Source organism: Antechinus flavipes, chromosome 1 (genome assembly GCF_016432865.1).
Source record: "Antechinus flavipes isolate AdamAnt ecotype Samford, QLD, Australia chromosome 1, AdamAnt_v2, whole genome shotgun sequence".
Lineage (NCBI taxonomy): Eukaryota > Metazoa > Chordata > Mammalia > Dasyuromorphia > Dasyuridae > Antechinus > Antechinus flavipes.
In genome coordinates, this window is record NC_067398.1 from 106,991,864 (window position 1) to 107,017,773 (window position 25,910).

Here is a 25,910-nt window from a genome sequence, read left to right on the forward strand (position 1 = left end):
ACTTCTGAACTTAAGGGAGGAATTTGAAAATCAAATTCCAAATTTCCGTCATGAATCCTTCAATAGTCCTTTCTCCAAACACTGATAGTTTTGCTAAATCACTCCTTTATGGTTAGTATATTTCCCTCCCTTTGCAGTTTCTTCATCCCAATTATTTTATTGATATTCAAATCCCATTCACTATCCCCAACTATTTAATCTCCTTACCCCTATCTACCTCTACTCCAAATGTATCCATCCTTCCACTGTTCCATAATTAACATACTTCCTTTTAACTTAAAACTATTTCTTTTTTAAATAATATTTTATTTTTCCAGAGACATCCTAAAGATAGTTTTAAACATTCATTTTTGTAATACTTTGTGTTCCAAATTTTTTTCCTTTTCTGCCTTACCTCCTTATTCTCCAAAATTACAAGCAATCTGATATAGGTTAAATACGTGCAATAGAACTTTCTCATTTCTTACATCTTTTGTATCTTACTGAGACTTGACTCCCTTCTTTTGACACATTTCTCATACACATTCTTTCATCATCCCTTCCCACTCATTGGTCAAGGTAGAGTAAAAATTCTCCCAATTTTATAGCTTTTTCTTCTACCTCCTTTACTAATCAATCTGTTTTTTGAAGTTCACTCTATCCAAATGTATCATCCAATCCAGATTCTGGTGACTATTTTCTACAAAAACAATCTCCTTCCTTCCTCAATGAGTCTCAGTCTCTCTCTCTCTCTCTCTCTCTCTCTCTCTCTCTCTCTCTCTCTCTCTCTCTCACATTCCTAAAACTCAGTTGATCCAGCATCACCATTAGCTATTATATGATATCACTCATTTCTTGGCTAAACACCTTGAGGAAGTTGTCAACATTTAGTGCTTCCACTTCTCCTGAACTGCCTTTTAAATTATTTGCAATTTGACTGCTAGCCTGATAATGAAATTAAAACTGCCCTCTCCAACTTTACCAATTACTTAAGTGCCAAATCTAATAACTTATTCTCAATATTCACCATTTATATCTTTATAACCTTTTACCCTATTGATAATCTCCTACTGGAGAGTCCCTCATTTCTAGGTTTCTGTGACACTACTTTTTCCTTATTGTTGTATCTGTCCAACCACTCCTCAGTTGCCTTTACTTGTTTTACATCTGTATCATACTCACTAATAGTGGATGCCCCCAGGGCTTTTTTAATATGTTATTAATTCACTTGGTTATCTCAGCATTATCCATAGGTTCAGTTATTATCTCTGTGAAGAGATATCCAGTCTGTCTCATGTCTTTTAAATAAATATTCAGCTCATACTTAACATTTACAATCAAACTCTTCATTCTCTCACCAAAAATCTTTCGTTCTTTAAAACTTTCCTATTCTTGTCAGAGTTATTACCATCCTCACAGGTAACCATTCCCACAATCTCAGTGTCATCCTCAACTTTTCATTTGCATTCATCTCACATATCTAAGGTACTGCCAAACCTTGTCATTTATTCCTTTCATCTATTTGTCTATCTATATTGGAGAAGATATCTATACTGGAAATTGTGAACCTAATTCCTAACCTTAGCCTATAGGACAAGGAAGATTTTTAAGATTGAAGGAAGAGAATCCTTGTTTTTATATTTGGGGGAGAAAAAGGAATGATCCCCAATCTTGTGATGATTGCTTGTTAAGGCAAGCCATTGGCATTCACTCCAAGGCTTTGGTTACTCTTTTTTACCCATCTCTTCTAGGTATTAGAAAACAAAAGACCTGCTCATAGGACATTTTTTCTTATGTACCATGTTCTGAAATTCACTTTTTATCTTGGTTCAATTAAACTGAAAGTTATTGGTTTGTAGGACCCAATAATAAACTCATAGGCTTAGTCGAGCATTTCCCAAAATTCAATGAGACAGCAAAAGTAGTACAGTTAAAAGATGCTTTGTTGTCATTTTTTTATATCTGCTTAGAGGCTTAGCAATAAGTACATTAAAATATCAGAAATAATAATAGACATTCCCCTTGGATGTAATTCTTAAGACTGATTCTTTGTTGCATGCATAATAAACACACCATTTCTTAAATTGTTCACCATAGCTTTTCCTCAATTTCATATCCACAGTGTCCCCCAAGTCAAAATGTATATATTTGCAGTGTGATCAGATCTGAATACAGCTTTGTTTGAAAGCTTCTTTACTAAACAATGTGAACAAGAAAATAAGGCTTTAACTATGAAGTTCCTGGATATAACACTGGACAACTCATTGCTCCACTCTGGGCCTCAGTTGCTCCAACTGTAAAATGGTGAGGCTAGATTATATAGTCATTGAGGTTATTTACAATTCTAGCATCCTGTGATCTATATTGTAATTCCTGGGGAGTTTGGAAAGGGGGTGGCATAAAGGACTGAAACTCTTGAATCAGACAACCTAGCACTTAAGGCTAATTACCTATTGGACAATAACTCTATTAGCATGTTTGGAATTTCTCTTCTCACAGTTAATTCTGGCTCACTGCTGGGGGTTAGGAGAATCATTAGGAGGGATTAGGGGGTAGAGTGAGACAAGCCAGAGTCACTTTGGAGGAGGACGAAGAGAAGGAAGGTTGGTGGAGAGTTTGTGGCAGTTTTGTCGATCCCCTTCACTTCTCCCCCTAAAGACCAAGGACTTTTGCTTATCCTGACTCTGGCTGATTCCGAGGCCTCCAGGGAGCTAGTCCAGAATCTACAGGGTGGGAAGCTGTGTTTCCAAGGGTGCCAATTTTTAAGTCCCCAGACACCAACAGTTTGGCTCATATATACGTCATCTTTTCTTGATTCAGAAGTGTTCTGTTCCACATATTATGATTTTATAGTTTTAATCATCCCAAGACTTATTGATATTTTAGTAAGTGAAAATAATTCAGGTGAATTTTGTCCTTAAATTCTAACAGGAGAAGAGTATGTAAATAGCTGGGGGGGGGGGGAAGGGGGAGAGAGAAAAAGGTATGTAGAGATTGAGGTGCTAACATTCTTTTCACTCTGGTTCTGATTATCAACTTGTAAAAACAGAAGGCAAGACTTTAGCTACATACAAAGATGGCCCCATCCCTGATCTTGTCATCACCCACAATTGATTTCATTTCTATAACTAATAACTGAAATTCCTTTAACCCAATACAATCTCCTGTAGTTATATCTTTCTATGTCCTGCTACCACAAATATATTTTTCATCTTCACCATGATATATTCCTTTTATTCCCTTTATATTTTGCCAGGTCATCAACCTTACTCTGGCTATATTCTTCCTTTTCCATTTTCCATTTTCAGCTCTATTCTTAATTCTCAGTCCCCTTGCTCTGTTCTATTGTTACCACTAATACTTGGCCAAACTCCAACCCTGGATACTTTCTGCCATTTGCCTTCATTATCACAGTACATATACTGTACTAATAAAATTGGAGAAGCTTTCACAGCTGTACAGACAACAGATTTGTTATCCAATGCCAGTTAGACCTTCAGCACAGCAAAGCATCCTTCTACTCTTCTCTGAATGTTTCCTTGTCCCACTCCTTATATAAGTCTTCCCAAACCATCTCGTTTCCTCTCAAACTTCCCAATAATGCCTCCTTCTCCTAATCTCTCAGCTAAGCTTATTACCTTATATTTTACCTCCCTCAAATATCAAGACTATTAATCAAAAACTTTTTCTTTCTCCTTTCTTATCTAACAATTCTTCTCTTCACACAACTCTCAGCATTTCCTCTTTTCCCTCTGTGCCTGATGAAGATGTCCACTTTTCCATGGCCAACCCTTGGATTTATACCCTTGATCACATCCACTGCTGCCTTCAAGATCAGATTATCCCCCTCTTATCATTCTTTTTCTCTGCTAGCCCCAAGTTCAACAAGTACTGCTGTCTCCCTGTTGCCTCAAGAATCAAATATGTAATCTGTTTGGTTTTTAAGACTCTTCACAATCTGACCCGTCCCTGCCTTTCTCCTTCTCTTATATAAATCACTTCTTCTTCATGCTCTCCAATGCAGCCATAATAGCTTTACTGTTCTGTATAAGTTATGACATCTCCAAAATTTGTCCCTCATGGCTGGAGTGAACTCCCTTCTCACTTCTAGTTCTTAGAACCCCTTGTTTTCTTCATGACCCAAATAATGTATCACTTACTAAAAGAGATAATATTTGTAAAGTGCTTCATCTAGTACTTGACACATAGCAGGTCTTATATAAATGCTTTTTGCTTTTCTTTTGCCCCTACCTTTTCTGATCCCCATGGCTATCAGCACATTCCTTCCCACAATCCCTTTGTATTTAATTGTTTATCCATTAGGCAGTAGATTTGTAATCAGGAAGACCTGAGTTCAAATTCTGCTTCAGGTACATTAGTTATATGGCTCTTTGCAAAAGTCACTTGACCTCCCTAAACTTCTTTCACCTTCTTCATCTGTTAAATAGAGGTAATAATAGCATCTACTTCACAGAGTTCTCATTGGATTCCAATGAGATAATACAAAATAATTGGCAAATCTTAAAGCACTATGTGGTCATTATCATTGCTACATATGTTTATTTTTAAATCAATTTCTTTATTTCAAAATAGAAAGGAAAACAAAATAAAAATAAAACATTGCCATGTGCACAGCAAAAGATAAGAAAGGATTCGAAATATGAGACAATGAATTTCTATTTTAAAAAAACACATATAATAAATACTACACATTGTGTTCAGAGCTGTCCATCTTTGCTTTCTTATGGTTTTCTTTTGTTCTTTGCTGTGAGGTTTTTTTTTTTTTTTTACTTTATTCTTTTCTTCCCCTTTCATGCCCCCCATGCCCATCAAGAAGACTACAATTAACCATATACATATACATATGCATACACACATATACATAGATATGGATATCTCTAATCATACACACATGTATGCATATACATCTATAGAAGACCATACTTTGATTATTTATCCTGTTTCTCTGAAAGTGGATAATAACATCATCCTTTATAAATCCAAGTCCTTTCTTATTGTCAAATGTGTATAATGCAGCAGGATGTTTTTGATTTATTGTACCATGTCATTTGATGACTATCCATTAATTTAGAGATATTATCACTATATAAAAGTGAAATTCAGTTGAAATAACTGAACATTTCTTAAGTACTTAGTATGTGATAGGTACATTTAGTATAGAGATCCAAAAGGAGACAATCCCAGACTTCAAGGAGTTTACAAGTGGGGATCATGAAGCAAAATACACAGAAGTAAATACAAAGTAATTCTGAAGAAGAATAGAGTGCTAATAGCACTGGGGGAAAGAACAAGGAGTACCTGAGCAGGAAGTACCTGAGCAGGAAGTACCTGAGCTGTTCTTTGAAGGTCGCTAAGAGGGAGCAGATTCTATATATATGAGAAGCAGGGCTGGAATGTTGTATCCCAGAAGCTGTTAGCAGGTCATTTGCCCTGGAATGGATGATGTGTGAAGGGGAAGAATATGAAATTTACGGGAAATAGATGTAGAAGTCAGATTGTAGAGGCCCTCACATTCCAGGTGAGGATTTCTGGATTTTATTTTATCCCAGAAGCAAAGGGAGATTTGAATGTGGAGATTTTTGAGGAGAGGAATGAAAGTATAGGTATATGTCTCTGGAATATAACTTTAGCAAGTATTTGGAAGATGAATTAGAAAAGGAGACTGAAAGCAGGAAGTCAATTGCAAATAAAAAGGACAAAAAAAAATGACCCTCTTTTGGAGAAATTTGAAATGTACTGGAAATGAGACAGCATATTTTCTCACTATTAGAAGAAATTTAGCTTCTGTACTAGATTGTAAACAAGCTTCCTGAGGGCAGGAACATTTTAATAACACCCATCATAACTTTGCACATTGTAGGCAATTAAGTTACTGTTTATTAAAATGTGTGCTTAGCATAAACCAAAGAAACATGATTTTATTGATATAGCTGATTCTTGAATGTCAACTGACCTTAATAGGGGAATGGTTCTTAATTGTTTATTTGTCTTTTCAGTAAGTCTAATAATAACTTTAATTATAAATGTTTGTATAAGTTAAACTATCACACTTTGTAAGTATTGACTCCAGGACTTCCTTTCTAATTAGCAATAATGACAATATTACTAGAAATACAACTTTTGCATTCCTGTGGAGAACCACGGAAATAAACATATCCCATTCATAGCTCCTCCTCCCCCATGTGAGTTAAATTAAGTCTTTAAAGAAACCATTTAATGCTCCAAAAAAAGGAAGTCAATTTAATGCCCTGGTGTTAAGAAAAAGTTCATTTTCCTTAAATGGGTTCCTTACTGAAAAGTATTTTTACTCATCCTAGTTTGCTCAACCCCTCAATTTAAGAGGCACAAACTGTTAATTTCTTTAGATTCAGCAAATACATACATACATACACACACACACACACACACACACACACACAGAATTTGAAGAGTCTTAGATGAATTTTGTCTTCTGTTTTAACCCTGTTTGGGGGAAAGAAGGAGGATGGCACTACTGTATAGTTCCAGTCCACTGAGGAAGATTGCTAGAGGTCCCAGAATTGGCCCAGAATTCAGGGGAATGAGTGGTGAGACATTTGACAGAATGAAAATTGCCAAGCTGTTCTTGCACCTTTCAGGGAGCTGCTAAAATGATATGGTACCTTTGAAAAGATCCTTTTGAAAGTGCATCTGTGATTTTTCCAGACAAGTATTCTTCCCTCTAGTGAAATGAGGGGCAACATTTCATCCAGCTGTGAGAGCAGTTTGAGTAAAATACTAAGTTTGTTCCCCAAGCCACATTCCTTCAGAGATACAGTATCCAAGCAGCAAATGCTATTTCTTCCCGGATTTGACTACATTTCTTGTCTTAGGAGGTTTGGAAGATTTCTATGGTTTTGTGCATAATGTAATTTCTGATAAATAGGTCCCTAAGAGGCTAACAGTCCTTTTAGCATATTAAATGCCCTGCCAATTACCTGAAGATAATTTATCATTTCCTTTAATAAAAATATAAATTTTCAGATGTCACTCACCATCTATATATTTTAGTGCTCATGGTTATTTTCATTTATTTCTATCGATTATAGTGAACTGCTGTAATTTCCTTTGACCTGTTGCATTTAGATATATTATTTAATCAGACCTCTAGATGAGTCATTTTGTCCACACACATTTAATTAATTAGTTGGGTTTTTTTTTTTCCTGCTAGTATTTATATATTATAGAGTCTAGAAAAGAAAGGCAATCTGATTGCAGCTGAGTCTGGTAAAAGGGCAGTTAGGTTCTATCAGAAGCAACAGCTGTCCAAAATGAATTCTGAATGAAAATTACTAGTGAAGAAAAGAATCTAGTCATCTGCAGGAAATATGAAAATATTTTTATAACCTAATAGAGATCTGGACAGAGGTATCAGTGAATTTTCCCAGCTGTATCTACATGATTTCCCCAACTATTCATGGACAAAACATGTACTAGGACACATTGCATCAACTTGGAAACATTTTTTTAAATGTTGGCTGCCTTTTTGAACAGGGTGTATTTTCATCTAAAGTAATCAGCATGAAAATGCTTTATTTTCCAACCATTTTTTTTTTCTGTTGCCCTCTGTACATAAAATGAAGTTTAAAAATAGTCCCGTTATTATTGTATTGCTTTCCAATCTGGGTTCTTTTGCTTGAGTTACATTTTCTTTATGTCTTTAGAAAAATACTTTTAGGTTTTGTTACATGGTATCAGATTTGTTCTTTTCTGTGATCGTTTATTGTGTCTGAAATTTGCATAATAAGTTTCTGGCATCTCAGTTTTATTTCCTGATAATTCCATTCATTTTACAATTTTCCAGAGATTAAAATATCAACTCTTAGTAAAGAAAGGAAAGGAAACCTTTATACTTTTTAAGGCATACTTTACCTCTCTCTTCATTGAAGTTTTAACTTTCTTGAGAACAAGAAAATCTTACCACAAAAAAATAGAGATTTTTTTTTTTTTGGTTTTGCTTTCCAAAAAAAAAAAAAAAAAAATTAAGCAATTCTGACTCTTTCCTGCACATTTTTCTCATTCTTGTCACCCTGGTTCAGGCTTTCTTTCTCATTCACTACCTCCTCACTTCGAGGCTTCCAGGTTTTCTTCCCATCAATAGTCCATGGTATTATCATGTCTTTCCATTTATTGAAATCTCTAAATATCTTCTCCACATCCTTTGCCACTCTTTTCTTCCCCCCCATTAACTACTCAGGAATATCCAAAGTCCAGGTCTTTAAACTTACAAATTTTCCAGCCTTCCATCACATTTTCCCTTTACTATATAATATCAGTTAAAGCAAAACTGGATTACTCCCTATTCACCAAGATACAATTTAATTTTCTGCCAATTTGCCTTTGGCCATGCTATTTCTTGAATCTGCAATGCCTTTCCATTATAGAAATATTAGCAATACGTTTCCCTCTCTGCCTCTTGAAATTATGTCCATTCTTCAAGACCTAATTCAAATGAGCTTGATCTTTGCCACAAAAACTTTCTTGATTTATTCCCCTCAACAAAAACACACTTAAATCAAAAATTTTCTTTTCTTCTTATACTTCTCTTATGTACTTATATTTTCTTATTCTGTTTTGCATTCTAATCATTTGTGTAAATGTTGCATTCCCCTTAATATTACAAGGACTTTGAAAGCAACAGTCATATTTTGTCTCCATCCACTACTACCACCTCCAAAAATAATTCTCATAGTTTATTGAATATAAGTAATGCTTAATATATCTTTATTTCATTAATAAATAAATGGCAGGATTTGGTCTTATAATTGCCCACAACTAATTAATTCACTTCTATAAGTAATAAAGACCATAGAGGGAACTTTATTGTTAGTGTGACAATATTAATTCTACAACAAAACCAAAAAAGTTGGATATAGCTGTATTCTAACCTCAGAGACTCCTATATCTGGGTAGGAAAAGATCTCTTCCATTAAGGGATTCCACATGGAAATAAATGCAAGACAATGCATTTTATTAGAGCACTCTGCATTGAAAGTTACAAGTACAGGGTATCAGTTACAGATCTTTCTACTAACAAGTATTTTTGTTAGTGAGCTAATTAACTTCTCCAGCTTTGTTTAATCATCTGCAAAATAAACAAATTAGATTGCATGAGTTATAAGGTTATATCTATTAAAGATATTTTCTGTTCAAGACGTTAGGGTAAGGGAATTGCTACACAAAAATTATCTCCTATCTGAAAGAATTTCAGCTGCTAAAAAAGTTATGGCCAGCCAAATTGGCAGACCCACTCTCACCCCCAAACAGGTCAATGCATCTGCTTAGGCCTTTTTCCATACCTAGATTGTATTACCTTTTCACCTTCACTTGTCAACTACTTAGTTTTTTTTCCTAGGCTTCATGTTAGTACCACTTCCCTGAAGAAAGCTATCCTTGAACCCTCTAGTTTTCTCTTCTTCAAACTATCTTTCCCTAACCCATAAACATAAATGTATTCCCCTCACCAGGTAGATTGCAAGGTCTTTGAGAGCAAGGATTGTTTTTGTTGGGAACTTTTGCATTTGTATCCCCAGATTTTCGCTTAGTGTTTGCCATATATAGTAAGCCTTGAAAAATATTTGTTGAATTCAATTGAATTAAAAGGACTCTATTTTTCCATTTAAATGAGAAAGAAGAACCATTTGATTTTTATTAAAAAACAACTAGAACTGTTAGCTCTAAATAAAATCAGTAACTCCTATTCGTGTTAGTACTAGTGTATCTGTCAGATTCTTGAAACTTAATTGTATCCCTTCTAATGACTGCATTTCTTGGCTTACCCTAATGTGTTCAAGCCAGCAATAACATTTACATTGTCAATAACTTTCAAAGCATGTAGATACTTCATTTGTATCTTTTAAAAAGATGTATCAATTTTTAAAATATTCCTAATTTTAAATTAAATTACTATTAAATTTGTTCCTGAAATTAATTTCTACTAAGTCATTTCTCCATATCCTTCCTCTTACGTCCAATTGAAACCTCTTTTGTAACAAAGTTTTCCTAAATGTGTAAATGAAACAGACACATGTGAATGATGGTACATGTATAATTCCTTCTCTTTATTCCTCCATCTCTCTGCACAGAAGTGAAAGATCATTTTTATCATAAATCCTTTGAGAAAAAGATAGGCCATTGCATTGTTCAGAGTTGTGATTTCTTTTTGAATTGTTTCCCTTTACATTATTATAGTCACTGTATGTATTTTTTTAATTCTGTTTACTTTGCTCTATTATTCATGTTTCTTGCAATACCCTAAAAAACTCACAGAATTTGGACAAAATTGATCTGGTCATTGAAAGTGACTATACCACGGGAAATGTATACATTTCTCATCTCTTCATAAGTTAGATGCTATAGCCCTATCCAGATTCAAGTCAACAAAGGATCATGACAAGATGGGGCTGCTTCCAGCTGGGCCCCAAATAAGCATCCTTCAAAATTCATCTGCAGTATGAAACTTGTTGTAACTGTATTCTCTTGGTGATCCTTATTCAAATTCATTTTTCCTGAACTTTGTATTACAAAAAATATAAGAAGAATATGTTTAGCAGATGAGTTAGGGAAAATGCCAAGATCATGAGTCTTGTGAAGATTTTTGAGGACGTATTCAGCTTCAGCATAAAGGGCTGGCCAGGTTTAGACTATTTTATTTGTTTGTCTATCTCTGCTTAAAGAAGATTAGTGGAAATATATCCAAAGTGTGTATTCCAAAAAAACTCTAAAACAATCAGCTATCAGACCTTTCCTGGATGCTATGTATTTTGTTCTCAAATTTTTTATCAATTCATTTCGCCTATTTTACTTTCTTCTTTACTTTGCCTGAATAAAGTATAAAAAGGGTTTTATCTTTATCAAAGATGCTATATAGGAAGCTATCTCTTCCAGTCACCCAAGGTTAAACCTGCAGATTTAGTTTTGTCTTTCCCTTTTCCCAATCCTCTTCCAACAGATGCAGTCAATTACCTCATCTTGTCTTTTTGACTGCTAAAATATATTACCTGTCTGTCTACTCTTCCTTATTCTTTTTATCCAGTTTAACATTTATTGAAATATCCTACCTGATACCTCTTTCTCCAGTCTCCTACCAGTAATACTAACGCAAAACTGATCAAGATCTTCTCTGGAAATTTTTCCTAGGTAAAAACCTTTAAATAACCTTTAAACTTTTAATGGTTTTCATTGCCTCCTGAAAAAAAAAAGGAGGCCAAAGTTTTTGGATTTGCTATTAGGGTTCATTACAGTCTGACTTCAATCTACCTTTACAGTTTCATCTCATACTATTGCCTTTCCCATTATTCTTGTGTTTTAGTCCAACCAGACACCAAACACTTTCCAACATTCCTTTGCTAATACAATTTCTCATGCTTTCAATGTCATCCTCCTAAAATTCCACTGGTTCAAATCTTACTAAGTACTTAAAGCCTTATTAAAATTCCAACTTTACCATTTTAGCCTTTGATTCCCCTCACCCCAATAAGAATGATTCTTTCTCTTCCTTTGTACTCTTCTCATTCATTTTCTCTGTGTTAGAGTTACTTAGAGCTTATCTCCTATACTAGGTTTTGAGATTCTTTAGAAGGACTGTTTTAGGCAACTTGGTTTCTCCCTCAGGACCTTGCTCAGTGCTTTACACATAAATTTAATAATTGTTTGTTGAGCTGAAGTGAGTTAAATGGAATATAATCAGAAATTAGAAGAGGTGGTACCTTCTAATGAGGTAAACACATTTGGAAATATTCATCTTGTTTATATACTATAATTCTCTGCCCCAGGGCTCAATCTAGGCTCTTATTAACCTCTTACCTTGGCCCTCAGGGAAAATAGAATAGTCCTAGAATATAATTAGAAAGGGGGGAAACTCTGATACCTGATCAAAGAAATCTTCTAGCCTTCAAAAAACATACAAAGAAACAACTACAAATAGAAGAAACTTCCTCAAACCTTCTTCCAGGATTGCTTTCCAAATCACAAATTGCCTCTTAGACTGTTAAAACTGAAATAGATCTTATGAAACACATAGATAGTCCAGCTTCTTCATTTTATGTAGAAAGAAACTGGGACAGCAAAAGAAGTTATTTACCTAAATTCTCAGTTAGTAGCAGAGATGGGTTCCTAATCCAGATTTTTTTTGTTCTGAGACTTCTTCTCCCTATCCCACCCCTTAGGTGTCCCAATGTCATTCTCTTCACCCCCACATAAACCCTCCCTTACTCACACAATTTTATTGAATTATTTTAACTATACATTCCATTTGATCATTCCCTAGTCATTAATGTGTTGCATATGGTAGTCTAAAGTTAAACTGTTTCATGTTACTTTCCAATTTATTTTAATTTTCTTTTTTTGTGGCTTATTAAAATTGTTTTTGCCTTAACTTATCCTCTTTTTTTCTTCCTTCCTTTTCCCTTACTATGTATTTGATCTCTCTTCATCTCCTCATTACAAAATCTACCAGTTCTTATTGTCACGTTTTCCTGCTGATGCTATAGCAAATATCCTTGAGACCTCTATATATTCAGTCATTCTTTCAGGGTTTCTTGAAGACCTATGATGTGTAAAAGTATGCTAGATATCAAAGATACAGATATATAAGATATAGTAGCAGCTTTCAAACAGTTTACAATTTAAAAAGAGATAATTATAGATGGCAATCATATAAGTTATGTACTCTGGCCCTCCTCTATGGAACATTGGGCATGTATATTCTTCCCAAACTACACCTTTTACCTCTCACCAATCTATCCTAATCTCTTGCTATTGTTCTAGTCCACTTAACATATCTGATGAAAAAAAAAAAGGTGGGAGGGAATAAGACATTTCTCCAGAACACTAAGGCTACTACTATGTATAGTATAGACATGTATAGACATATGGTTTTAGGCTAGGAAAAAACAAAACAAAGAACCGTATCTTCATAGCTTAGCCTTATCTGTTGTTGGGCAGTTTATAAAGTTATTAATGAAATCTAAAATTTAAGATTCTCTATTTTAATTCTAAAGTCCTCAACCTGAAAGGAAGAAAAGAATTCCTCCCCTCTCTAACTCTTGACAGATGATGTTTGTCCATTCTGTCTTTGTTTCTGTATCACAAACTATAGTGTTTTTTCTCCTCTTGACATTCTTTGATCATCCACAGATAAAACATACACAAGTAACAAAGAAATTATGCCCAGTCATGAATTTATTTCAATAGTCAGCCAGCTTAAAGATAATATGAAAATCAGGAATTTTGAACAGCTTAATAGAGAAAACTTAAAATCAATGTCTGCTGTCTGTAAGTAGGGAGAAAAAAGGAATACTTAAATAATTCATCTTTTTTGAAGTTTTGAACGCCAATCCATTCCAATCATACACCTTTTCAATTGTTTTAATAAGTAGGAACTAGTGAACTCAAGCCATCTCAACACTTACAGTTTTAGGCTATATTCAAAACACTTGTTCAAGAATCTTTCGTAATCTCTCTTTATAACCGCTAGTTTTCAGCATGCCATTATGGTGCTCTTGCCTTCTTTATTCCTTCCCCATTTTTCAGGTGAAGAAAACAGATGATATGTATGTGGATCACAGTTCCCTGAAATCTGTAAGGTTAAGCTCTGGAAAACTCTCCTACCCATTCATCTCAAGGTTCATGATGTCAAGGTTCATCTCAAAAGCCTGATAGAACAAGCAAAATACAACAGGAATTTCCAGGATCTTGGGGTATAGAGCTGAAAGTGGCTTTAGAAAAGGAAGATAATCTCAGTTGAGGGTGACTGGTGTCTCTACTAATAAAAAACCTCTTTAGTTTTTACACAATAATAGCATCTGATACATATCATTGCCTACTTCACTTTGGGACAAAGATCTGATGGAAAATTGGGGATGGGAGAAATATTACTTTTCTTTTGTTGAAACCTGAAAAATAAAAGAATGATTCACTATCACATGCCTATACTAAATTTGGGGTTTTGACTTATTTTTATTCTATTGCAATTCTAGAATCAGAGAATCTTTTCCCAGGAGGGAATGAGAACTCAACATTTTTGTCCCCTTGGCCTTTTTGCCCTGAGAACAAAAGTGCCTTAAGCTTCTAGCTCTTCTTTTTTAAACAGTCAAGTATATTTGCTTACCTAAACCTGTTATTTATGTAGTAGTGGATATTTATAGGCGACAGCTGTTAAAATCACCATATTCGTGTCCAAGAGGTTGTTAGCTTTTGATTTCATAGCCACCAACTAGTAATCCCAAACTGCATGTAGATATGTGTTCGCCAAGGAAGTGTTTAAGCATTTCCCATGACACCTCTTGTGTACCTCCATGAAAGTTTCAATTCTGCTGTATTCAATTGCTTAAACCTGTTGTTGCTACTTTTGTAAATATCTCTGGTATATACGTGTTCTCTCCTTTGACACTGCCAGCAGTCATTATCAGTTCATTCCTGGACTATTAGCATAGCTTGTCAAATGATCTGCCTGTCTTAAGGCTTGCCTCATTCCAATCCATCCTCCTCTCAGTTGTTCCAATAATGTTTCCAGAGTGTAAGTCTGACCATTTAAGCCCCTCCTCTTCATTCAGTAAATTCTAGTGTTCCCTTTTACTTTCAGGATCAAATATAAAATTCTTTGTTTGGCTTTTGAAGTCCTTCAGAACCTGACTCCATCCTACTTTTCCAATCTTCTTCCCCTTATCCAATATGCTCTGTGTATTGTACAATGTACTGACACTATCTTTCTTGCTATTTCTTAAACAAGGAACTCTCTTTACTCCAGACAATTTCATCAGTGTCCCCCATACCAAGTCCAAGCTAATGTCTCACCTTCTATAAGGAGCCTTTCCCAGTCCTCATTAATCTTAGTGCCTTCCTTCTAAGATTATCTGCAATTTATAGTGTGTATTTCTTGTTTTGTGATTTCCATGTTGCCTTCTCCTGTTAAATAATGAGCTCTTTGAGAGAAGGCACTGTTTTTTTTTCCTCTTTCTTTATATCCCTAGTGTTTAGCATAGTGGCTTGAATAAAATATACACTGAATAAATGCTTGTTGATTTGACTTTATGTGTTCTTGAGACTTGAAGTTCTCCAAACCCTAGGTTCTCCAAAATTATTCTAACTGAATATAGAGTCTAAGTCCTTCCAAACTGGAAAGACTTTGAGAAGTTTCCGGGACAAAATTTATGTCAGTTATCTGTGGAACTAGATTAAGTTTGGAGAGTTCCATAAGATTAGACACTGGGTGATCACTTAATGAAAGGTTTGGGCCAGTATAATCCAACAATTATTTACCAGTGTTCAGAAAGACTATAATCTGTTATATTGGAGAAAAACCCAACCTGGATACATCAGAAATGCTTGAAATTCTTTTGTGACTCTAAGCCTCAATAGAAGTTTCATTTAATGTCCAAGATTTTCTACAAATGTCCAGTAACTCTCATATATTTTTGTATTTCATTCTCATAAGATGATGGAAAGTATATATTGTCAAAATGACTCCCTGAACAGCGTCATTTTACTGCTTCATTGAGGTTGTCACCTGATTAATCATATAAACTTCTCCCATAAAAATCCAGCCCTTTTTATAGTTTTTTCCTTATCTCATTCAGTTTTATATACTTGCAGTTCATAAATGCCAATCTTGTTATATCTGAGACTGCAATATCCAATCAAATTATCCTCTGATGTATGTCCAAAATGTCCTCAATGATTTTTTTGGTCCATATTTTACTATCTTTGCTTCCAATGAAATGATCTGTGAAATCCAGTAATTACATTGTCTTTCTATGCCAGATCATTGAAATATCAATAAAGGGTCAGCATTAAAACAGCAACAAATTAATCAGAAAAGCCAACCTTTAAACACATCCGCGGGATGATTTTAGCACAAAATAGCCCCCTCATGTCTCTTAATTTTCCTTTTTGCACATTATTGCTGTATCGCATCACGGGATATTAAGCATATTTCAACTCATGGGACCGACTCAATCATGTTTTTAGAAATTGAAAACAAATGTTGTAACTGGATGAATGATAATATTGAAGTAATAACAATTTCCTAGTAGGCGTGCTTGTTTAATGACTTGCATAGGCTTTCAGCTTGTAAACACTGGAATGTCTATCACTAACTGAAATTGGATTTTTTTTAAAACCATAAAGTTTGGCAGTAATTTGGTTCAATACAGATGAGCCAAAGAAGTCATAACCAATGGAAAGTTCATTAGTGGTCTGATTCTTATTAACTGAATCATTGTCCTCCATGAAAGGTAACTTTAAAAGTTGATTTTTGCTTCAGGGAATAATGGGAACAATCTTCTTGCTGAACTTAATTTGAAAATGCTTTCATTCTTCTCCTTTGCCTGGGCACTTTGTTATGTAATAAATGAATTGAACCATGCTGGACTCAGCCTCGAGGAGAGGGGTTATGCACTCCCTTTTTGTAGAAGATATTTAGAAAATCTTTCTCAGGTCCTGGCAACCTCTTCAACAGAAAACAGATAAAATATGGATGGTTTATCAGTTGCCCTGTTCTTATCATGGCTGAAGTTTGAAGGCTGCTGAAATGATGAAAAACAAACAGCACAAATAGGGTTCTTTCATTATCATCCATATGTGGAACTTAGTTCTTTAAGATCAGAGAAAAATGCATTTGGTTTAGAACTCTAATCCTTCATTCTGAGAGGCAGCACAATACTTAAATAGTGATAGGTGGGGGAAAAGAAATTAAGGAATGAAAAGAAATATGGGCTGTTCTGAGAACTTGAAGATTTTCAGACCAAAAATGCTCTAACAATTTGCAAAGATCTTAAATGTTCAAAGTCCAATTCCTTAACAAATAATAATGACTTTTATGACTTCTGTGTAATTATAGTAAAGCATAAATGCCAATTAGTTATGTCATATCGAATTACAAGAAATCTCTTTGTCTTTAACTTATATATAGCAAAGATACAATATTGAAGACTTCCCACTCTGGGTTTTTTGCCAAAAAAGGTCTCCTTATGGCATTGAGTTAGTGGAAAAGGTTTTAAAATATATTTTTGATGATTTATTTGAAAAGCTCACATAAGAGTCTAAGTAGAATGAGAAAAGAAACAATTGTATAATTATGACCAAGCTTAATCCCAATAAGCCATGAGAAAATGTATTTCACTCTTTGCAAAGGTGGCAAAGTATCAGTAGAAAACAAAGCAGTGCTTTGCACATAGTAGGCACTATATAAGAGATTATTTCTCTCCCTTTCCTCCTTTTGATTGATAATAAGATTGCTAAACAAACTTACTTTCTTTTTTTCTCCTTTGTCACAAAGGCATGGTTTCCTGAGGAAAAAAAATTCTCTCTTCTCTTTTGAATTTTTTTTCCTGAGCACAAAGTTGGTGTATATATAAAAAGTAAAAATGTTTAAATTAACACAGTCTTCACTGTACTTTTCTTAGTAAGAACTAACTAGAAAAAACTAGAAACAAAGTGGGTGATCATTAATTGAGAGATGATTGAATTGTGATAAATTATACCATTATGCTTTAAGGAATGGAGAATATAAAGTATGCAGAAAAACTTGGGAAGACTTGTATGAATTGATGCAAAGCAAGTAGAAGAATACAAAGTGATTATAATCAGGTCAATGAATACAACACCAAAAGGCTGCCAAATTCAGATTAATTGCTGTGTTAAGTAATATTGTTTCCTCAAAACCAGGTGATGAAATACTTGTCCCTTTTTAAAATATAGAGGTGGGAAGTTTTGTGAACATGTAGTGTTGTGTATGTTGTCACAATCTTATTGTCTCTCGTTTTTACTTTACCTATTTTTCGTTATTACTAAGAAGTAAAGTTAATGAAAGACATCTTCCCCCTCCCAGAAAAAAAAGGACAAAAAAATCCCTAATTTTGAGTTTCAGCTTCAAATCTAGCATTTGAAAATTCATCCTGCCTGCCAAGCAGTCATTTTATTCTCTGGCTTTCTGAAATACTTGTTATTCAATTGTGTCATCCTTCATGACCTAGGTCTTCCTGACTCCAGACCCAGTGCTTTATCCATGGAGCCACCCAGCTGCTTCCATTCTGAAGCAGATAGTAATCCTTAATTAAGACTCTCAACTTCCATCACCTTTTTTTAAAACAGAGAAGCATAGGAGATGATAAATGACTTGCTCAAATTACGATCAGCTAGTCGAAGTTTCATGGATGGACAAAAGGCATTATCGAGTTTCATTTTCTGTTCCAGCCATATGATTATATCTTTTCCTTCAGTAACCAGACCAATGCCTGGAGTATAAGAACAATTAATGTCAGGTAACTTTCAGCAGCAAATCCATTGTCTGGATATGACAGAAGACTAGATTAGACAAAGAACTGCTATTACAGGTTTCCTTGGACTGACACATTTTTCTTTATGCTCATCGTTTCTCTCATTTGATTTTTCTTTTCATTGATTCTTGTATTAGTCCCAGGCTTATAGGTAATTTTTCTTTATGACCTTTTAGGGCAGAAACATGTTAATGTCATGATTTCCATCTTGTTTTAAATGTCTTCTTTTTCTTTTTTTGAAATTTTCTATGATATCTATATTCCAGAAAGAGTACTGAGTTACTAAATAATCCCTGGTACCCTGTACCAATGGCATCAAACTCAGTTAGAAATAGGGCTACTAATCAATATATGAGAATTCCTGTGGGCAATATATTGACTTACTTTCAAAATGTAATATTATCCATGTTTTATAGTATTTTATTTATTTTGTTAAATATTTTCCAATTACATTTTAATTTGGTGTTAGGGACATGCTGCCCTGTACCACATCAAATATGATATGGTCGCTGAGGATTATTTCTATATGCTTTTATGAAAACTTTGGTTGCCATGATGGGATTAAGTTATCAATTTCTAGTAATTTGGTATGTTTTAAAGGGTCTTTTGGACAAGGGATAAAAAAACACAACTACATAATGCATTTCTGTATTTCAAAAAATTCTGGGATTTCATCATTGTGGGTAATTTCAGTACACACTGTTGCATATTCACACCTTAGGATATGGTTTAATAGTTTAAAATTCATCACTTTACTGGTCATCTTCTGGTAATAATCTTCTCTGGTCTGGTTCTTTGTCTACTCATTGTGACATGTTCCTCAAAACCTTTCTAGCTTGGTAGGGTCTTTCAGAGCTTTGGATCTGCTGGCATAACTGTTGAGAAATCAAATTCCCCTTCCTACCACAATTAGCCCTCAGTGCTCTTAAGGGAAATACCTTAGTCAGGCCAGTTCTCTGGTAGTTTAGGTTCAAGATTGGAATAAAATGATGCTCGTATATCTAGTAGTTAATAAAAGAGTACTTATTTATACATTGTACAGATTATTAATAAGTATATTCAGAGGGGACAACATTTCAACTGAACGTTCTATTGCCATGGCTATCTACAGGTCAAGCATTAGGGACCATCTGTAACCTTTTGTGGGTTTTTGGTGCTCAGATGACTAAGAAGCCATGTTATAGCCTAAATCTTGAGTCAGTACAATTTAAGAATAGTTTTATTATATTTTAAAGAAAAATTGGCACATCCTACATGGAATAGGGGCTTAAGACACGCCTCAACTAAAAGAATGCATAGTCAAAGAATAAATAATGTTCAGGTGTTCAGGTGAGCCAAATTCCCAACTAATGCATCATGGGCCTTTTAATGGGGCAAGTGAATGTTAAAATGTAAGTTCCTTGAGGGAAGGAACTATTTTTCTTTTTCTTTTTCTTTTTTTTTTTTGTTTGTTCCTTGCAGAAACTTGCAGGAAGTGTTTACTGCACTGTGTGGCTTATTTAATAAAAGAGACACTCCAATAAGAAGTGTTCTTTTAATGCTTTTCAGCCACATGACATTGAAGGATACTTGAATTTTTTTGGTATTGCACTAGAAGTTGACATCTGATGTGGTAATTACCTATAGAATATCAAATACATTTGGTTAACTAATTCTGATATATTCTAAATTATTTGACCTCAGAGCAGTCCATGAGAATTTGAATTTAATACTGAGGACATTTAGAGGTCTATACAAAATATTGTGTATGTCTTGGTCAGCTGTACCACTTATATCAGAAGACACATAAAGAAATCTGTATAGTTTGGTTTCAAGTATCAGCACATGGTTTGAGTTTCAATTGCCTCATCTGCAAAATGAAAATAAAATACCTCATCTACTTCCACAAAGGAGTGACAAAGAAGCTGGTAGAAGCTGGGTAATACCAGATAGCATTTCATTAAAGGAGATATTTTGGCAAGAAGTGTCAAGAAGTTAAAATAAGAATATATATACAGCTCTTCTAATATTATTAATGTTTTAATAATTATCATAATAGCTCACCTTTAATTAATGCATTAATATTGGTAAAGTACATAACAAACATCTAATTTGATGCTTAAAATATTCGATGTTATTATTCTCATTTACTTATGAGAAAACTGAAACTCACAGAGATTTAAGGAATTATCTAGAGCCACCAGGATTTGACACCTTTCCTGACTCTGAGTCCAATGTGCTTTCTGATATACCATGTTGTCTCTCAAATGAAATCATCTATGTTTAGCAATTGTAAGATATTCTATAAATGTAAGTCATCATTATCATCAAATGGACCTTGGCTATCTTGGTATTTTTAAAAGTTTATGCATACATACAAAGGTATATATTTATATATTCGTATATTCATATGCAAAACAACATATGCATTTATAGGTACAGATGTACATCACTATTTGTGTACATAGAAAGAAACAGAGGAAGAAAGGAATAAAAGGAAAAAAGTAAGGAAAAAGAGGAAGAGAGAAAAGAAAGAAGAAAGAAAAAGAAAGTGAATAAATAAATGGATGAATTCATTTTCAGGTTACATACAACATAAATAATCATTGCAGAATTGTGGTACAATTACAAATACCATGCACTTGACCCTTTTTAGAGTTTATGCAGATATAATGTATGGCATTGTTACTTATAATATATGAGCGGACAAAAGTGCTTTTTCTTAGTATTCTGCTCATCATGCATATTACTCAAGGAAATTTGGTTTTTTCCTATGTATGACATACCTAACAATTTTATCCAGTTAAGTAAAATTTGCCTTTTTAAAACTAGGGATACTGTCTAGTTTTGTGTTTTACTGACTTTTCCAACTACCTTTCAATATATTTTCAGCAACTGTAAAAATTATCTAACAGTTTATCAATAATGACATTTAAGGAATTCCCCTGCATTTTCAGTAATAAAGAATAAAAGTTTAAATTTCTTATCCAGAATTCTTGAATTTCACTTGGAATTATGAAATATATTCAGTAGTTTTCCCACAAAATAGGGGGGAAAACAACAGGAAATGTCTTCCTGATCTTTGTGATTATATAATTTGTTTCTATTAAATATTTTTTTACTTCATTTTTCATATATGATAAAATTTTAAATCTTAATTATGGCAACAGGGATTTCAATAATTAAGGTGCTAAACTTCTTGTTATAAGCAAAAACAGGTTTTTTTTCCCCACTATTGAGCTTTTAGATTTCTTTGAAGTTTTACTATGTGAAATCTTTCACATTGAAAAAATGTATTTGTTTACATTTAAAAAAAACTAAAATGGCCTGAATTATTTTTCAAAATGAGGCTGTTAGTATTCCAAGTTCCTTTACTCAGTTTACAAAAGGAAATATCACCACAGACAATGATTTATATTTTGGGTTTTGTAATTCCAAATTTTGTAATTTGTAAATAAAAGTATTCTATAGAAGTTTTGCATAATCAAAAATTTCTTATTTATGAATCATTTCATTGGCTGCCATTGTCAAAAGCATTTATCCTTAGAGATGTCCCTCTTTACACTTCAGTAGACTGATCAGTGAATGGCAGAAAGCTTTGTTTGATTCTACTTTACTCTGATTGCTTTTGACCTTGGTCAATTAAGATCACAAAAAGTTGAGAGACTTTTTTAAACAGATAATTGAGTATGGGTATAAGAGGTAATTCAGAATATTTTTATGTGAAAATTACCATTTACCTATTGCCTTCTTAGTTTTTTATTTTAATTTTTTTTTTTTTTGTCTTCCTTTCTCTTATAGTGCGGGAGTTGGCAGAACTGGCTGTTTCATCGTGATAGATGCCATGTTAGAAAGAATAAAGCATGAAAAAACTGTAGACATTTATGGTCACGTAACTTTAATGAGAGCCCAGAGGAATTACATGGTTCAAACAGAGGACCAATACATCTTTATCCATGATGCACTGTTAGAAGCAGTGACATGTGGAAATACCGAAGTGCCAGCTAGAAACTTGTATGCATATATTCAGAAGCTGACACAAATAGAGACAGGAGAGAATGTCACAGGAATGGAACTGGAATTTAAGGTATGGTATTGTTCATGACATGGTGAGTCTGGATAACTGTTTGCTATTACCTTTGAGTTGTACTTAGAAACATCCTTTCTCAAGTAGGAAATAAAATGTGCAAAAAAATGAATTTTAAGTTTTAATTTAGTGTATTCTTTTGAGAGCTGTGTGTGACTTGTTGGAAATTTTTTCTGCTTCTACCTACTCATAATTTATTCATCCAGACAATAAAATGATCATTTTTAGGGAGGGGTAACATAACTTTAACCTGAGAACTCAGAGATTAAGAATCAACGTAATTTTAAAAATTCATCCGATTTTAGGGATTCATCATCTCTGTACAAGTGAAACATGATGTGGCCTGAACAGATAGGTAATCCAAAGTAGAAAGAAGTCTTAATTGTTCCAAAATGAAGCTTGGGTTCATGACAATCAAACCACGTGCTAAAATTGTTTTAATCACATTTTCCTGTTCTCTTTTCAACAGCGTCTAGCAAGCTCTAAAGCTCACACTTCGAGATTCATCAGTGCCAATCTTCCATGTAATAAATTCAAAAATCGCCTTGTTAATATTATGCCATATGAATCCACAAGGGTATGCCTGCAGCCAATCCGAGGGGTAGAAGGATCTGATTACATCAATGCCAGCTTTATTGATGGATACAGGTACTTACAGTTACTCTCCTGATGCATTGAAGCTTTTGACATTTGCATGTGCCCTAGTTTCAGAGCTGTGATAAATTTAAAGAAGTAACAGCCCCACATTATTTCTGCTGAGGTCAGCATCCCCTTTCTAGAGACCAGTTTTTTCCTTGACTTACTAAAGTTAAGAATGCAACCATGGATTTTCTCTTCTAGCCTCCCACTGCCTCTTTGCTGAAGCTTGTAAAAGGGATTAATAAAGAAGCCGTTTGGTACTATAATTCATAAACTTAATAGATTGTATGACAGTCATTTCTAGACACAACACAGCACAACTAAGTGTTTCTTAAGTGCTTTGTATGACACACAAAATTGAGCTATTAGAGTTGCATTAAAATTTAAATAATAATGATAAAGACATACATCATAATATTAACAAAGCAATTTTCTTTGCAAAGTACTAAAAATTAAAACAGCTATTGTTTGATTAAACAATTTTAATAGGAATTTAATGTGTTTGCTATTAATATGTCTTTCATTTTTATTATAAGCAGGTTTCAGAGTAATGTTTACATTTTTAAAAAGTGAGTCTTTACATATTTTCTTATGCTTTAATCATCTTTTATCATTTTTTTTAAATTCAGGCAACAAAAAGCTTATATAGCAACACAGGGACCCTTGGCAGAGACAACTGAAGATTTCTGGCGGATGCTTTGGGAACACAACTCCACAATTGTTGTGATGCTCACCAAACTCCGAGAAATGGGCAGAGTAAGTATATTATATCTTCCTAAGAATACTACCTTGAGGCAACAAAGTGAAATCTAAACAAAAATCTGACTGACTAGATTGCTTTCCTTTTTTGTTTTTTTCCACTCTATTCATCTATTGTCTTTGGGGCACATTGTAGTAGAGTAGGAATAAGCATTGGAAGTGAAATAAAAAAAAAATTAAGAATTGAACCTTTGCTTTGCTATTTACTTGCCATATAGCCTTAGGAAAGACATGCTTCACTCTCCAAACTTCACTTTTGTTATTTGGTTAAAAAAAAAAAAAGAAGAAAAAGAAGTGTTTATACTAGATCATCTCCACTGGTCTACTTTATACAAAAATCTGGTCGTGAGAGGCCCACTAAACAGTACAGGCCAAACTCTACCCAAACAAGACTCATTTTCTTGAGCTGTCACCCATGCCTGAAATGCTCTCTCTTTTTATATCACCTCTGATTTCCTTGGATTCTAATAATTCCCAACTAAAAGTGGGATTTTCAGAAAGTGGAATTCTGGTACCTTCTCTATGACAATTATTTCTAATTTCTTCTCTCTATATACCTTATTCATACATAGCTGTTTGCATGTAGTCTCCCCCATTAGATTGTGAGCTTCCAGAAGGTAGAGATCATTTTTTGCCTTTCAATACTCAGTACATGGCACATAGTAGGTGCTTAATAAATATTTATTGACATTCTGAATGGCCACCAAACTCTCTTGTTTAAACTTGAGTCAGCCACAGTCTTCCTGGATTTCTTCAACTAAAGAGTTAATATTATATAACTTAGAAATTGAAGATATATAGAACTGGGTTTATAACCCATCTCTGCTCAGTGCTATATGTCTATAGTACTTACTTCATAGAGATCTTAGAGGTTCCAATAAAAATGTATAAATGTCTATATTTAACTTCTGTCATATGAGAGAATAGAATTAGATGAGTTCCAAGATGCCTTACACCTCTAACATTTTATGATAGCTTGTTGGATGATAGAGCACTGGGCATGGAGTCAGGATGACCCAAAACCTGAGCTCAAATCCATGCTCAGACACTTAACTAGTGTCTGATTCTGTCAAAGTTATTTAATCTTTTTTTGCCTCCATTTTTGCAACTGAAAAATGTGGATAATAATAGTTTCTACCTGCCAGGTTTGTTGCAAAGATCAAATGAAACAATGTTTTCAAAGCTCAAAGCACCTGGTACATCATAGGTGCTGTATAAATACTTATTCCTTTTCCCCTTTAAGACTACATTTGGTCTGAACTGTAAAATCAAACTGATCTTCTTGGAGCTGTTCAGTACAATCCAACAATCATTTGACAAGTCATTTTGTTGGTTCAGGGCATAAAAACATAAAAAATGAAACAGTTTCTGCCTCAAGGAGTTTCTATTCCATGGGAAGAAATGAGTATGTATAGTCTGATAAGCTGATTCCTCATGTTGAAGGTAGTACTGGAGCTGAGCACTGGAGGAACCTTGTTCTTCCCAATATTGTCAAGAGATTCATCCCATTGTATTTAAAAAATTACATTTGTTTCCATTAACATTAGTGAGTTGTTCTCTAGCCCAATAAGTTATCCTTCTGAGCAAATGGAAGTAATTTGTTTTCCTTGCTATACCTTGCCCATGTCTATACATTCTGAATTTACTTTAAAGAGATAGGATTATAAAAATACTCTTCAGTGACTGTTAATATATTTTATCTGGGATCCTTTCTCTCTCTTTTAGGAAAAATGTCACCAGTATTGGCCTGCAGAACGTTCAGCAAGGTATCAATACTTTGTGGTAGACCCAATGGCTGAATACAATATGCCACAGTATATCCTAAGGGAATTCAAGGTCACAGATGCCAGGGTAAGTTAACATGGTCTTCTCTTAGCTTTCCTCAGTTCTTCCCTTGTCTTCCTTTGTCTTCCCTTCCCTTGCCTTGCCTTCCTTTGCTTTCTCTTCTCTTCTCTTTTCCTCTTCTCTTCTCTCAGTCTCTCCTTTCCTTCCTTTTTCTTCCTCCCTGCTTTCCTTTCTTCTTTTCTTTCTTTTTAAATAACTTGTTCTTTCTTTGGCAAAATCTACACAAAAACCTTGGATTGGTTTTATTTGAGACTTAACATCTGGCAGTACCAGTTTGGGATTGCACTTTATAAATGTTTGTGCTG

At 34.1% G+C, this 25,910-nt stretch overlaps 1 protein-coding gene across 18 annotated transcripts in view; it reads left to right on the plus strand.

The window, feature by feature from the left end:
• PTPRD (protein tyrosine phosphatase receptor type D) overlaps nucleotides 1-25,910 on the plus strand; it is a 2,844,105-nt gene that overhangs the window by 2,805,353 nt on the left and 12,842 nt on the right. For all 18 annotated transcript variants that reach the window (XM_051987498.1, XM_051987402.1, XM_051987374.1 and 15 more), the window contains 4 exons: nucleotides 22,077-22,362; nucleotides 22,832-23,010; nucleotides 23,631-23,757; nucleotides 25,486-25,611. In XM_051987498.1, the coding sequence (XP_051843458.1) occupies nucleotides 22,077-22,362; nucleotides 22,832-23,010; nucleotides 23,631-23,757; nucleotides 25,486-25,611 (718 nt within the window). The remainder of the gene's footprint in view (nucleotides 1-22,076; nucleotides 22,363-22,831; nucleotides 23,011-23,630; nucleotides 23,758-25,485; nucleotides 25,612-25,910) is intronic.